This window comes from Haliotis cracherodii, unplaced genomic scaffold (genome assembly GCF_022045235.1).
Source record: "Haliotis cracherodii isolate W230 unplaced genomic scaffold, xgHalCrac1.p SCAF_4, whole genome shotgun sequence".
Taxonomy (NCBI): domain Eukaryota; kingdom Metazoa; phylum Mollusca; class Gastropoda; order Lepetellida; family Haliotidae; genus Haliotis; species Haliotis cracherodii.
The window spans coordinates 53,085,246-53,102,153 of NW_027266297.1; the positions used below are offsets into that span (position 1 = coordinate 53,085,246).

General features: G+C 41.0%; 1 protein-coding gene across 1 annotated transcript; it reads left to right on the forward strand.

Moving 5' to 3' along the window:
* The first annotated feature begins 9,525 nt into the window (after positions 1-9,525).
* On the forward strand, positions 9,526-14,042 carry LOC139480208 (uncharacterized). The gene is made up of 3 exons (XM_071263241.1): positions 9,526-9,705; positions 12,701-12,827; positions 13,766-14,042. Exons 1-3 carry the CDS (start codon positions 9,630-9,632, stop codon positions 13,914-13,916), a joined length of 354 nt encoding a protein of 117 aa, XP_071119342.1. The 5' UTR covers positions 9,526-9,629; the 3' UTR covers positions 13,917-14,042.
* Positions 14,043-16,908: the final 2,866 nt, after the last annotated feature.

The window sequence follows — 16,908 nt, forward strand, 5'->3', positions numbered from 1 at the left end:
CAGACACGGATCCCATTAACACAATCAGTCTGCCATGTCGGGATATCACAAGATAGCGTATTACAATTAGTTCGTTCCTCAGTCCATCTCGCGGTAGCAAAATGTAGTTTTTCTAAAAACAAAATATAACACAAATGGATTTTATTTTTAAAAAAATAAATTCCGTTAAACATGAACTGAATACAATACAATGAGGAGCAAGGCTTATATCCCTTGATCACACATCTCTGTCAATTTCTTTAATAATAGTTTCACAAGGGAATATTCAATCTTGCAAATGTGAAAAGGACTTTTCAAAGAATATCACGTGGTATTGTACATGTGTAATTCAGAATGAACATGCAGCGGTGTTAGCGTTATAGATGCATGCCGTACAAGCTGCTTTCCGGTAACATCGGTACCACCAGTGTGGAAGCGACCATTACAAGAATCTTGAAGTTTCCCCCCCAAACCCAAATGTAGTGACGTTCATATTTTTGGTATGCTTTTGTGAATGGGAATGTCAATTAGTGAATTTTGAAAAGGCTCATGACTATTTTAATATATCCCAGAAGACATTACGTTTTGTTTATTTACTCAAATTGGTTCAAGATTGCAGACTGATGGAAAACACCCAACCTCTCCCTAGCATTCTCACAATACCATGACATAATAGCTGAAATGAAATAGAAATCCAAATTGACAAACAGAGAAATAATTTAGCTGGGGAAAGAGTATTCGGTATCACGACAGCCATTACTTGTTTGTAAACGTAACGGTCAGTTGGTTGCGTCCGTCTGTCACAGAGCTGTGACTGGTGACAGCGATAACATAGAGGGCTCCGCGAACGGCCTATCGCTGTGGGGAGCTTGTATGCAGTATCACAAAGGGACAGCACTCTCAGGTTACTGCCATTATAAAATTGTAGCTCTTTTAAACAAATGATTCGAAATTGAAAGAAGATATTATTCATACGTACATTTTAATATCTCATCGAGTAAATGATGTCTATGCCCTCTCATTCAACAATGGTATACTTTCATACTAATAGAATTTGGATTTATTTAATTTTTTATACTTAAGTAAAGTAGCCTCCATACATGTGCTAAACTTGACAACTTTATTGTATTAATGTGATACATCATGTGATTGAAGGTTGAGGTGTAGTGGGGTAGGTCATCTTGTGGTTAAAGGGTTCGCCACGCCCAACACCCGGAGCACAGAGTTTGTCAACGGGACACACACCTGTAGTGTGAAGTCCATGCTTGGTGGTCCTCCTCGTGAACACCATGCGCTTAGCTTGTTTCTCCATCATCACAATGGACTATCCCATGTACGGTAACATTTCACAAGGTTGTTCATTCACTCTTACAGCCGGACGTCACACGTCGGGAACGATTACCAGATGATATTTGTGAGGCGCTTCAGTTAATTTACAGTCATTTGGAAAATCCCCTAGTTCAAGCCGGGACTAGATTTGACCCGTCGACCTCTCTAGCACATGATTGTCATGTTTTCAAAATATTTAGAATAAACTTCTGAATAAGTAACTACATGTATATAATACTAACAAGAATTAAACATAGTTGAACAGTTAACGCTCATAAATTGTGCGGGGGTGAGAATCTTCCGCGGATTTTAGTGACCGAAACATTTGTTAAAATCTCGTGTATCTCATGGCTTTTCCCCCAAACACCCCCAAATTATGGACCACCTTCCACTACAAAGGAGTTTGCCGAAGGGAATTAGCAATCCAGTTTTTAAGTATATGATTTTTTTTATTCCCTCAATTTACGAAGCTGCCTGGCAAAAGTGTACACTTCAAAATTGGATTTGACCCCAAAATCAAAACGTTACCACCCTGAAAACAGTCGCCGAAACACTGCAAACTAAGTGGTAAAACACTACTTTGATATCCGTATGAAATACAACATCACCGAATAACCACTTCTTGTTTGCTTCAATCTGGGCCACCATCAAATACACGCCGGTGTAGACTTTCTTTTGCCCGCCAGTTGATATGTTGCAGCGGTTTGGATACAACGAAAGGAACGAGGTTACGGAGGTGAACCAAGAGTCTCATGATATAAGGCTAAAAAAGACAAGAAATAAGTAAATGTTTCTCGGGTATCGGTATGTCACTTCTGTGCGTCAGTCATTCTTATTGCCAAAAGAAATACAATCCCGCGGCACAATTTACGGCGCCGTATGAAGCAGACTTATCCGTACAATGAAATGTTGACAACGGAGATTACATTAGAATGCCGAGTTCAATAGATGCACAGTTGTATGTGTTTTGGTATATTTTGTGGGAAAAAATGAAACGTGTTGCTTCCGCATCACTTTTAAAAAAGCGGCAAAACAAATAAAATATAGTCTTACGGCCCTCGTCAGTCCCGACATGTTCAGTACAAATGTACCCGAGAAACATTTTAATATTTATTATGCAGCCTAAAGGTTCCAATGTATCATACGTAGATTATCAGTAAATCTATCATAGCGGTCCATTATGATTACAGGTATGCAATGAATTTGCAATGTGTATACTTGAGACGATCGTGCACGTTTACAAATCGTCATTAACGTCATCAGGTGCCTCACACTGTCGGTACACGATGACATACATGCAGTCAGGTGACTCACAACGTTGGTACACGATGACATATATGCAGTCAGGTGACTCACACAATTGAGGCACGATGACATATATGCAGTCAGTTGACTCACACAATTGGGGCACGATGACATACATGCAGTCAGGTGACTCACACAATTGAGGCACGATGAAATACATGCAGTCAGGTGACTCACACTGTTGGGGCACGATTACATATATGCAGTCAGTTGACTCACACAATTGGGGCACGATGACATACATGCAGTCAGGTGACTCACACAGTTGGGGCACGATGACATACATGCAGTCAGGTGACTCACACAATTGGGGCACGATGACATACATGCCGTCAGGTGACTCACAACGTTGGTACACGATGACATATATGCAGTCAGGTGACTCACACAATTGAGGCACGATGACATATATGCAGTCAGTTGACTCACACAATTGGGGCACGATGACATACATTGAGTCAGGTGACTCACACAATTGGGGCACGATGACATATATGCAGTCAGGTGACTCACACTGTCGGTACACGATGACATACATGCAGTCAGGTGACTCACACATTTGGGGCACGATGACATATATGCAGTCAGTTGACTCACACAATTGGGGCACGATGACATACATGCAGTCAGGTGACTCACACCATTGAGGCACGATGACATATATGCAGTCAGTTGACTCACACCATTGAGGCACGATGACATACATTGAGTCAGGTGACTCACACCATTGAGGCACGATGACATACATTGAGTCAGGTGACTCACACCATTGAGGCACGATGACATATATGCAGTCAGTTGACTCACACAATTGGGGCACAATGACATACATTGAGTCAGGTGACTCACACAATTGAGGCACGATGACATACACGCAGTCAGGGGACTCACACCATTGAGGCACGATGACATACACGCAGTCAGGGGACTCACACCATTGAGGCACGATGACATACACGCAGTCAGGAGACTCACACCGTTGGGGCACGATGACATACATGCAGGCAGGTGACTCACACCATTGGGGCATGATGACATACACGCAGTCAGGGGACTCACACCATTGAGGCACGATGACATACACGCAGTCAGGGGACTCACACCATTGAGGCACGATGACATACACGCAGTCAGGAGACTCACACCATTGGGGCACGATGACATACACGCAGTCAGGAGACTCACACCATTGAGGCACGATGACATACACGCAGTCAGGAGATTCACACCGTTGGGGCACGATGACATACACGCAGTCAGGAGATTCACACCGTTGGGGCACGATGACATACATGCAGTCAGGTGACTCACACCATTTGGGCACGATGACAAACACGTCGTCAGGTGACTCACACTGTTGGTACACGATGACATATATGGAGTAAGATGACTCACACCGGTGAGGCACGATAACATACCCGCTGTCAGGTGACTCACACCGTTGGGGCACGATGACATACATGCAGTCAGGTGACTCACACTGTTGGGGCACGATGACATACATGCAGTCAGGTGACTCACACCGTTGGGGCACGATGACATACATGCAGTCAGGTGACTCACACTGTTGGGGCACGATGACATACATGCAGTCAGGTGACTCACACCGTTGGGGCACGATGACATACATGCAGTCAGGTGACTCACACCGTTGGGGCACGATGACATACATGCAGTCAGGTGACTCACACTATTGGGGCACGATGACATACATGCAGTCAGATGACTCACACCGTTGGGGCACGATGACATACATGCAGGCAGGTGACTCACACTGTTGGGGCACGATGACATACATGCAGTCAGGTGACTCACACTGTTGGGGCACGATGACATACATGCTGTCAGGTGACTCACACCGTTAGGGAACGATGACATACATGCAGTCAGATGACTCACACTGTTGGGGCACGATGACATATATGGAGTCTGGTGACTCACACTGTTGGGGAACGATGACATACATGCAGTCAGGTGACTCACACCGTTAGGGCACGATGACATACATGCAGTCAGGTGACTCACACTGTTGGTAAACGATGACATACATGCAGTCAGGTGACTCACACTGTTGGTAAACGATGACATATATGGAGTAAGATGACTCACACTGGTGAGGCACGATAACATGCACGCAGTCAGATGACTCACACTGTTGGTACACGATGGCATACATGCAGTCAGGTGACTCACACTGTTGGTACACGATGACATACATAAAGTCAAGTGACTCCCACTGTCGGAACACGATGTCATATACGCAGTCTGGTGAATCACACCGTTGGGACACGATGATAAACACGTCGTCAGGTGGCTGTCACTGTTGGTACACGATGACATACACGTCCTCAGGGAACGATGACATACAGGTCGTCAAGTGACTCACACTGTTGGTACACGATGACATACACGCAGTCAGGGGACGATGACATACAGGTCGTCAGGTGTCTCACACTGTTGGTACACGATGACATAACGTCGTCAGGTGGCTCACACTGTCGGTGCACGATGACATACACGTCGTCAGGTGGCTCACACTGTTGGTACACGATGACATACATGCAGACAGGGGACGATGACATACACGTCGTCAGGTGGCTCACACTGTCGGTGCACGATGACATAACGTCGTCAGGTGGCTCACACTGTTGGTACACGATGACATACATGCAGACATGGGACGATGACATACACGTCGTCAGGTGGCTCACACTGTCGGTGCACGATGATATACACGTCGTCAGGTGGCTGTCACTGTTGATACACGATGACATACACGCAGTCAGGGGACGATGACGTACACGTCGTCAGGCGGCTCACACTGTTGGTACACGATGACATACACTCAGTCAGGGGACGATGAAATGCACGCAGTCAGGGGACGATGACATACACGCAGTCATGTGGCTCAAACTGTTGGTACACGATGACATACATGCAGTCAGGGGACGATGACGTACACGTCGTCAGGTGGCTCACACTGTTGGTACACGATGACATACACGCAGTCAGGGGACGATGACATACACGCAGTCAGGGGACGATGACATACATTCAAACTTTACCGCCACTGTTGTCTGCCCAGAAAGAGGAAGGTCGGGGGTTTGATCTACGGACACGTCATACAAAAAAGGCGGTAACGTGGTACTAGTTGTTACCCTGACTGGCTCTTGGCATTGAGGGGCTAAACAAGGACTGGTCGGCTTTGAGTCAGTATGCTGTGTCTGAGTGAGGGTATTCATGTTCAACTGCAACGTGATATCTCAGTGGGCTAACACTAGTCCGGACTAGTACACGCAACCACACACACGCGCATGCATGTCGTTATATAAGTGAAATAATCTATAACTCCACGTTAAACCCCATTCATCTCACCTCACCTCACCCCACCTCACCAAATATTAAAACTTAGCATGTCATATCTTGCACTGCATATTTTCACACATACCTACCGATCAATGTAATTGTTAAGATTCTGTATCACAGTTTTGAAAAAGGAAAGAAATTCCACCCAACACCCTTTCACAAGACCAGTATGTCATCATTTTGGATTTTGTATGAAGACCAGATACTTTTTTCAGCTATAGCCGCAAAACCAGATATTTTGTACAAATAAAACTGTGAGCCTAGATATATTTTAAAAAACCTATTGCAAGAGTGTATTCTTCGTAGCAAACAATTTTATTTTTTTCCAACAATCTGAGGCATAATTATTCGGGGACATTATTTTCGGGGACAATTGTTTTTTCGATCCAATCCCAGCTCCTCCCATCCCCTCCAGAATAACATGTCGCCGGTTCCTTATGACTGGATAATACTTCCCCTGTGTAAGTGGAACACTCTTTGTTCGGTCGAAAGGAAACACAACCGTAGTACGCCCATTTATTCCCTACAGTCTAATGGTTCATTCGCTGATAAGATGTGTCCACGAATCATCAGTACCACTGTATATTACTTTACCTCTGTCGCAGAAACCTACCCACGTGTATTCGTCAACGTCTGTGCGCGCATTACTACAATGTGCACGCAACCGTCGATCGTGGGTTGGGTATTTACACACTTGGGTTCGTACAATAGTCTTGTCCGACTACGTCGGCGGGCCGGCGGGAACAGTAAACAGACACAAACAGTTCAATATAATCCCCAAATGAAATGTGACACATTATCGCGATTCTTTAATCAAGACGTACCATGCTTGTGAGACATTCTCTTTTTCAATGACCACAATCCTTACTTAGTATGTGTGTTGAAGGCGAATAAAGCTGAACATGTCTTAGCATACATTTGCATGGTTTGATATAATTAGACATCGAAATTGTGTGACATGGTATTTAAAAAAAATCAAAAGCGACGAACGTCGATAGGGCTGGGACGGGTAACTCGGGTTCTCGGGTAGAGCGGGTACTGAGTAGGACCCGGGTAGTCCTGTGGGTACCCGGGTCCTACTCAGTACCCGCCCGACCTGAGTCCCGCTCTTGTCACGTGACATATTGATTAATGACAAAAAATATCTAAAACTCTATGGTTACACTAAAAGTCACCGATGTTCGCATTTCTTTCTTACAATGCACCCATTCCTTCTGATCTTTATAGGTTTGAATAAAGATAAAACTTCAGTCAACTTCAGTGTATGCATGACCACACCACATTTTATCAGGGCTACAGTCAAACTAATCCCAATCGGACATTTTACACCAAGTCTTGAGACATATAGTGGGTATCCGGGTAGGGTCGGGTAATAGCGTGGTGGGTACCCGGGTAGTAAATTTGGACTCGTCCCAACCCTAAACGACAATCTATCAAGCGAGACTGGACGTTCCATTAACGCAAGAACGTTTACTAACTAACTAAAGGATATTTTCTTTATTACGATTTATAACAAGCTTATGTTTTAGTTTAAACATTAAAAGTAATTAAATTGGAGTCAACATTTCCGCTTGTTCTTTACAATCCTTCTTGATTTCGATGTTGTGTAAGATCATAATAGATTTACGCGAACAGGAGAAAAATATATGTATGGATAAATTAAAACATTTAAATATCTCTCGAATAACCTTCTTCGTGTTCTGCTTAACACAAATGCCCATATTTTCTGTAATTCAGTATTTGAATTGACATATAAAAGAAGTTTCAACTTTGCTAATTTAACTGATCCCAATATGTGTGTGTCAATATCATTTAATTTGGTCATTCCATGTCATAATTACCAAGTAGCAGAAATGAGGTTTTATTATTATTGTATTATTCCTACGTTCATGAATGTGGCGAAAGTGGTATCATGGTTTGGGGGCCATTGGTGGGGAAAAGAAGACCTCTGGGTTACCATTCAGGGAAATATGACAACCCACAGGTACACACGTGTAGTCTTACAATCAGAGGTCCTCTCTTTCCGGCAACAGCAGCGACAGGGGTTCATTTTCAAACAGGCCACCGTCAGAATCTCCACGGACGTTTTCAAGGACCGCCATAACATTGACCTACTGCCATGACCAGCTTCTTCTCTTTACTTATCCAGCATCGAACATCTTTGGGGTGACAACTCAGACGTCGACCACAACAGCCAGTCAACGTCCAGCAGCTGGAACAAGCTCAACAGGACGAGTGGAGACGGATCCCCAATGATGTCACCCGGCTGTTTGCGCTTACCTTTGGAAGACGGGTTCTGGCTTGCATCGATACTTATGGAGGTCAGGCCAGATACTGAGTGTGCAGCCATCGACGGTTGTGATGTACTGTTGGCTTTCAGTGACAGGGTCGTGATTACCGTTTCAGTGTAAATCTGTACCATGTGTGTGACTGCACTTCACTCTTGTAACACTGATGCTATAGTGATTTTTTTGGCATGAACTATTCTGAAAGATTGATACACATCTGATATGAGCTGAAAACATTTTGTTGCTTTTGATTTAGAAAGATGTGTACGTTCTTTTGTACTTCAGTTAATTTTTAGATACTCGATACCTGATTACATATGGACAGGGCGAGGTTAATGATACGAGTTTCTATTAAAATTGCACAAATAGTCGAGAAGAAGGCCGAGGAATGATTTATGTGAGGGTAAAATGGGGCTATTATTTCAGATTTTGTAAAACAAACGGTTTTTTCTCATCAAAACTCATAACAAAACGACACCCTCGGGGTTCGAATCGTGCGACAACAGACGATCAGCTATTCACACATGGGACCGCCCAATCGCTTGTAGTTGCCTCCTAGGACATGTATTGGGCATCGAAGGGGAAGGCGAGTACTTTCATTACTTATGTACACTGGGATACATCACCATAAATAGAATGTCAGGTGTCGAATTACGAAAGAAATAATTTCACACCAAGTCTTCGGCGCTAATGAATGGATGAATGAATGAATGAATGAATGAATTTGTACACAAATCTATGAACTATGAATATTATGATAAAGTAAGTTTGTATTTGAATACACAAAACAAAGAATAAATTACAAACACTGCCCTCTGAAAAAAGATATCTTAATACACATGGAGTTTCATTTTCCTGTAAAACCACACCCGAACCCCGAAGCCGCTTCTCAGCTGGCATGTTTAAGGAGATGTTGGCCTAAAGGAAATATTCATAGACTAGTCGGAGCACATCTTTTCGCTTGCTGGTTATTTACAGAGGGAGACCTTCATTTCCTTCAGTTTACATGATGAGGTCACAAGTAGGGTTTGGTCCATCGTCATATGTACCCCAGTGTAACACACCCTCAAAGCATCAGTGTACAGAGGAACGAGAGGAGGCGGACGGGATTCAGAGAGCTCAATGACTCCAGTGTACAGCAACAAACACGACTCGGTCTCAATATAGCGACAGGGCTAATTACTCGACCCACATGTGGTCATGAAGTGTTTGCACTGCATATTTGGTTAGTGTGTCTCTCCCCACCCATCCCATGATACTTTAAGACGAGTAACGAACACTATCCATTGGGTTTGGATATATAGTCTGTCCAAGTCACATTGTTTCCTTACTTCACAATTTCACCTCCTGAACACAAGCACGATGTTGAAGACTATAGTTTTGTTACTTTGTGTTGCGGGGATTCAGGGAGCTACGTATGCGAGACGCTTCATCCCAGGTATTTGTTTGCAGGGTGTTACATCTCATATTATTTCTGAAGTAATGATATACATTTACATGTCCATATTACCGCTGAGTGTAAAGGTGATGGGAAACTACACAGATTCGGCACGTGAAGTGGGTATGATACATATACTATTTTGTCACACGTAATTAGCTGTGTAGAAAATAGCGTATTTTATTATGTATATATTGATGAATATTATTTGAATCAGATGATAAGTAATCAATATTTAATACGAGTGAATATTACACTTAATGTGCCTGAAATAGGTGATAGGTTCACACATTCATGAATGTTAACTCGATTAGATAGACATCTTATTACACACGTTCAGCCAAATAACCTGATAGTATTGAAACCTCTCCAGAAAGTAATAGTCAACAGTATTGTAATTAGGGCTTGGACGAGTCCAAATTTACTACCCGGGTACCGGATTCCCTATTACCCGACCCTACCCGGGTACCCAATGCAGGTCTCAAGAGCTGGGAACAAAATATCTGATTGGGAATTGTTTTAGATACATGTATGAAACGATCAGTACATTGAAGTTGACTGAAGCTTTATCTTTACTCAGGCATATACAAGTCAAAGGAATGTGTGCATCGTCAGAAAGAAATGCGAACATTAGCGACTTGTGGTGTGATCACTGAGCTATAGTGAGTTTTTATCATCAAACAATATATCACGTGACTAACCACGGGTCCGGGTAGTCCTGTGGGTACCCGGGTCCTACTCAGGACCCACCCGCCCCGAGTACCCGAGTTACCCGTCCAAGCCCTAATTGTAACTTAATTAACTTGTACGTCATAAGTGTATAATGTCAACAGTAGCGTCTGTATTACCTCAACAATGGCCCGACGAATCACTATACCAATGTGCTTCATATGGACTAACTAGGGTATCTTGAACCGTATCGATCACAAATGAGCTTGTGTTTTCGGATTTACGATGATATTGAACATTAGATGACCGGTAATTTTGCTTATCGACAGTGAAAATACGAAAGTTATGGTTCATTTGTCGTGGGACTATCTCTCCACGCCTTCAACTTTAACGTCTTCATCTATAGAGTTTAAATTTTTTAAAAATAAATAATGTTTGTATTTCAGTGATAACCAATTGTTCATGGTATATAGGTTTGGCATATCGAGACATTTTGTGGTGTATATAGAGAATCTCACCAGAGTGTCTTTTGATATCAAATATATCAACAAGAGTTGATAAAAGTGGAAAAAGTACGAAGCTTGCCGAGTGTTGATATATTTAATATCAAAGGAGACAAGGGTGAGATTTTCTTTATCATTCAACATCATTCTTCCACCTTTTTCACTTTGTAGACAGAAATAAGCAGTGTCTTAAGTTTAAAAAAGTACTGCTAACAATTTCAGTAGCAGAGCCATTAGTGATGTAATTTGATTGTGACATAATGGTAACCGATGACGTCACAATGGTCTGCAAAGCATTTTGATGCAATTTCATTGCAGCGATATCTACAATGTAGATATCGCTTGATCTCACCTAAGCGATATCTCCTATTATTATGCCTCAAAGTGGGACTGACCAATCAGAGCATAACTACTGAACCCACATGAGCCCGTATACCGTCAGTAAAAATCCAAGATGGTTGTTACTGACTAAATATGAGACCGTATACCGTCAGTAACAGCCATTTTGAATTTTCCAACACCCCCCTCACATATTTCACATGGAAATTCTGGTACAAAAATTCGTTATTCGACACTGTTTTGTGTTTAATATCATTAATCGTGATGAGCAAAGACATTATTTATCAAAGAAATCATGTTCGTGACTTTATTTATAACAAATATTAAAAAGGTTACAACGGAGGTCACTGAGTTACAAATAGCAACGTCATAGAACATACTATAGGGTGACGTCACAAACAAGAAACGTGACGCCAATGAGGTCACATAGCAATAGAATAGATAGTAGCCCGTCGTTAGGGGAAATCGGACTGCTATCAAGTTACAGTGGCCCGCAGATTTCCGTTAACATGCGGGCATTTCTATGATTATTCTATCCATTTCAGCTATAATACTTTAAACGTATATGGCTGTGAACAGATTAAATACATCCAGGATAAGGTATATGGATGTGAACAGATTAAATACATCCAGGATAAGGTATATGGCTGTGTAAAGATTAAATACATCCAGGATAAGGTATATGGTTGTGAACAGATTAGATACATCCAGGATAAGGTATATGGCTGTGAACAGATTAAATACATCCAGGATAAGGTATATGACTGTGATCAAATTAAATATATCCAGGATAAGGTATAAGGTTGTGAACAGATTAAATACATCCAAGATAAGGTATATGGCTGTGAACAGATTAAATACATCCAGGATAAGGTATATGGCTGTGAATAGATTAAATACATCAATGATAAGGTATATGGATGTGAACAGATTAAATACATCCAGGATAAGGTATATGGCTGTGTACAGATTAAATACATCCAGGATAAGGTATATGGTTGTGAACAGATTAAATACATCCAGGATAAGGTATATGACTGTGATCAAATTAAATACATCCAGGATAAGGTATAAGGTTGTGAACAGATTAAATACATCCAAGATAAGGTATATGGCTGTGAACAGATTAACTACATCCAAGATAAGGTATATGGCTTTGAACAGATTAAATACATCCAAGATAAGGTATAAGGTTGTGAACAGATTAAATACATCCAGGATAAGGTATATGGTTGTGAACAGATTAAATACATCCATGATAAGGTATATGGTTGTGAACAGATTAAATACATCCAAGATAAGGTATATGGCTGTGAACAGATTAAATACATCCAGGATAAGGTATATGGCTTTGAACAGATTAAATACATCCATGATAAGGTATATGGTTGTGAACAGGTTTCGTAGATGAAGCACATCATTTATTGAACTCCAATAGACCGCCATGATTTGTAAATGTCACAAGGTCATTTTTGTTCTTTCAGGTCAGTTCCGGACCTTGCCCGATGGGACAGTTTGTGAGGGCAACCGGAATTTAAATGACCAGTGGCAGACCCCCGGCAAGTGTAATAAGTGTACCTGTCTTCAGTCGGGGAAGGTCACGTGTGAAAGGTGTGTACACCTCTCTTCTGAAGTGTTCACAGACCTTGAGGGTCAAAAGCTGGGAGAAATTTCTACATGTGTTTAACTTTTTTTTTTTAGACTTTAGTGCAGAGTTGTTTGCGACGTAATGTTATGGATTCTTGGACATGAAACATGTGAAGGAATATCGTAAAATGTTCAATAACAATCTCATTAATTTAAGGTTGTTGCCTACGACATCATTCCGACACCTTCATAGAAGAACTCACGTGAAACAAGAGAGACTTTTGACCGCCCAATCTAAATTAAAGCTGCGCTGGGTTCTGCAGCGTATCAAATGCTAGATTTCTTAAACGATTTGAATTAATTTCTTTACCACCTCGATTAGAACATTTCGATTTGGGCCAAAAACAAAACAACGCAGGACACAAATATGACTCCGATGGTACACATTTGGGGTGTATATGCCACGGATCGGAGCTCAGACACGACAGGCTGCATACAATATCCACAACAGGGTAATGGTATAAATATGTACAATCGGGAAAGGTCGTAGCAGCTAGTTTTCAAGATACAGAAATGAGATATGTTAGTCTGAATGCTTCGCGCACACGTATCGAGAATTTCGAAGCCTCGACGCTGATTGGCTGATCAGAAAGCTCAGATCAAGAGGTATCGTATGGGAGTAGAAGAGCTGGTTTTAATGAGATTGGTGCAATAAAGACATATAAGATGTTAATAATGTAACGGTTTCAAAGTATAAATATATACTTTGACCTTAGTATAACCATTTAATTCCTGATTGCATAAATGCGAATGGGTTGCACACTTTGCTTTGATCGCATTTCATTTCATAGGGTATGAGACGGTAAACAAGCGCGTACAATATTGCATTATGTTAATCAGAACTTCGGATCCCTTTGCTGCAACTTTACCCTGTTGAGTCCATTCTGATTATGTGATTGTAGTTGCGGCGTCTCAGTGAGAATACAAGATACCACCCAGAAGATCTTTTGTTACCGCTCGGCAACCACGTACCCTGCCTGCTGTGACGACGTCATCTGCCAGGAGGACAAAAGGTTCAGCTTCATGGACTTCCTGAGATCCGCATCACTGTAACTGGGGACTTCGTGAAGAGGCCTTGCAGCGAGGATGCGCTGTCGGTACCGATGTGTGTTGCATGCATCCTCGGAACATGTCATAATATTTCCCACCTTTTGCTAGAATAAACGCATACATGTGCCAGTGGGCTTCGTCTTTTACCGCAAGATTGACTGACCCGGTCTTCATGCAACGGTGTAGCATAAGAAACAAGTTCAAACTGTCCTCCAGTTCTCTCGAAATGTATCTTTAGAGGATATGATGACGGACACAGTTAAAACATATGTACGTAAAATATTCAATCATTTTGTTCAGTTTGCTGAGAGGGCACGTGCACGGTCAGCTAGCACCTTTTGGACTCCTAAAAGGTGTGCCTGATTTGTCAACTAAGAATGAGATGGACAAAACAATTTATCGCAAGAAAATGGTGAAACTATGTGTGAGTGAGTTGGGGTTTAACGGGTTTAACGGGTATGGTGACACAAAATATAATAAAGTGAAACGTGTATGATTGCTGTTCAACTCATCACTCCTGAATGTAAGGTGAGGTAAGGTGAAATGGGGTTTAACGCCAACGTCCAAGATTGTTGCACGTGCATGCACGTGTGTGTCTGGCTGCTTGTACTAGTCCGGACTAATGCCGATGTCACAGTGCTTGCCCACCGAGATACCATGCCGCAGTATAACATGAACACCCTACTCAGACACAGTATACTGAATCCAAGCCGACCAGTCCTCGTTAAATAAAGTGTATATGTTACTCCGCCTGAACAACGAACATTATTTTCAACATCATGCTGTTAACTACACCAACCTTCTCATTGAAACATGTGTCATACGTTAAGATGTATCAATCACAACGATATTGGTAAGCGAACTTAATTTCTGATATACTCTTTTAAATTAGTTGTGTGTTTGGTTGCAATGTGGTATTATCATGTACACCAGATGGGTTCCATAATAGGACTGTTACTAAATCTATGAAGGTTTTTCACCTACTGATATCAGTACTCTGATATCTCTCGGTGTTTTCAGTGATAATATATAATACCTACAGTAAAAACCTAAAGTATGCCCAAACCATATATTTAAGTGGCATTTATACAGGTTGTAAACATTAAGACAGAGTTAACTTATGGATATCAACAGGTGCTGATATTTTCATCAAGTGATCAACAACTTGGTAACTACACACTCAAATCCAGACTTCTTTGTCGTTACATGCTTCGTCATTAAAGCTTCATCCCCTGACATCCAGTTGCTAATGTGTATCTCTGTAATCTTAGTTTCATATTACCATGTCTTCCTCAATTGTTGATCACTTCCTTGATAGAGTTGATAGCACCAGGCTGTCCTGTACCAAAACTTCGCAATTATTGAAATAATATTTCATTTGGTATAATACAAATTTAGAGAAGGATAGCATTTTTCAGACATATTTGTTGAGCTAAACATATTAAACACGCATAAATTTCATGCATAAACACAAGCTATTCTCTCTTTACCTTATGTTTCTTTCCTGAATTCCCTCACGACTGAACTGACACACAGCTGACATGGTACTGAAACAAAGGAGTGAAATGAAAGATTATTTTCAGCATTAATTTATAGTTCTTAGTTTGTAGCTATTAACTCAACATGTGTTTTCGATATAACTTGCTGCATTGTATTAGGCATGAAATGTCAACAGTAGGCGAGTGTTTGATAGAAATGGTTCCATATGTTACGTTTATCCTTTCGTCAATACTTACTGTCCATATACTCTATGCAATGTGCTACAATATCTTGATACACACCATAATGTATCTTACATTTAACTAATATTCCGTCTAATTTAAATGACATATACAGTTATGAAATGCAAGGTTTCAAATGGTACAGACGACTTTATCAATCTCCTAACTATACTTTGATAAACCATAAGTTAACTTCAAACGACAGTCTAAGCTATAGTTTAGGAAGTATGTGACCCTAAAGGTAATTGCGTTTTATAAAATCAAGAGTATGTTAAATAAATTTAGTAGTGAAAAAAATGTTTTCGTGATCGTAATATGTATGTGATCCTAATGTCTTCTCATTGGACATACTCCAAAAACATCCACGAATCTGCAATAAGAATTTACCGGTGTAATTTGTAGCTGGTTACAAATTATTTCTCCTTTTCCAATTTGTCTAAAACGAAAGGACTATATATCACGGAGGGGGCAGCTGTAATATACAGCACATCGCTTCCAATGATCTTTTATGCTTACTTCCATATCAGTCATGACACAGAACTTTGAAGAAGTGTTACCGATAAAAGTACACCATATATTACAACATCTATTAAATCATAAATCTTTGATGATATCTTGATAAAAATGCATTCCTTTTGCCACATGTAAATACTTCAACTACCAGCTCTAAAACAAATGACTGAGGAGGCAGCCCCGTTCCACACTAACATAACATAAAAAGGAAAAATATCCACTGCTGCGCGTTACACAAGCCTTTTACTTGTGTCACGCGCAGCAATAGATATCTTTTCTTTTAAGTATGTCCCTCTTAGCATGTTAGGAACTTCCGATCGGCGCCAAACTAAATGACACAAGATCATAACTTTTGCCAATTCTATTCTATTCTTTTGTGCCCATAATATACGAACACTACCTGCGGTTTCAAGTTTCAAATCCTAACAAACCCACCACAAATTGCAAGAAAAATGATTTCTCCTGTTTCATGTTCATCCCCTCACAACATATTTAAAATCTAGGAAAATCTATGTTGGGGAAAATTGTTTAGTTTGGGTATGATCTTTAGGGGGTAAATCAATGTAAATCAATGTGAAAAGCCCGAAAATGTAAGGTTTCATTTTTCCTTTAACCATATCAAGAGAGATATCAAATGAAAGCTGGCATCACATGCAGTCCTTTTGTATCTATAGTTTGTATCTATTTTGCATAAAAGTAAAATATTCGACCTTTGAAACAAAACAAAAAACGAAATTGGGGGAAAAACACATATATCCATA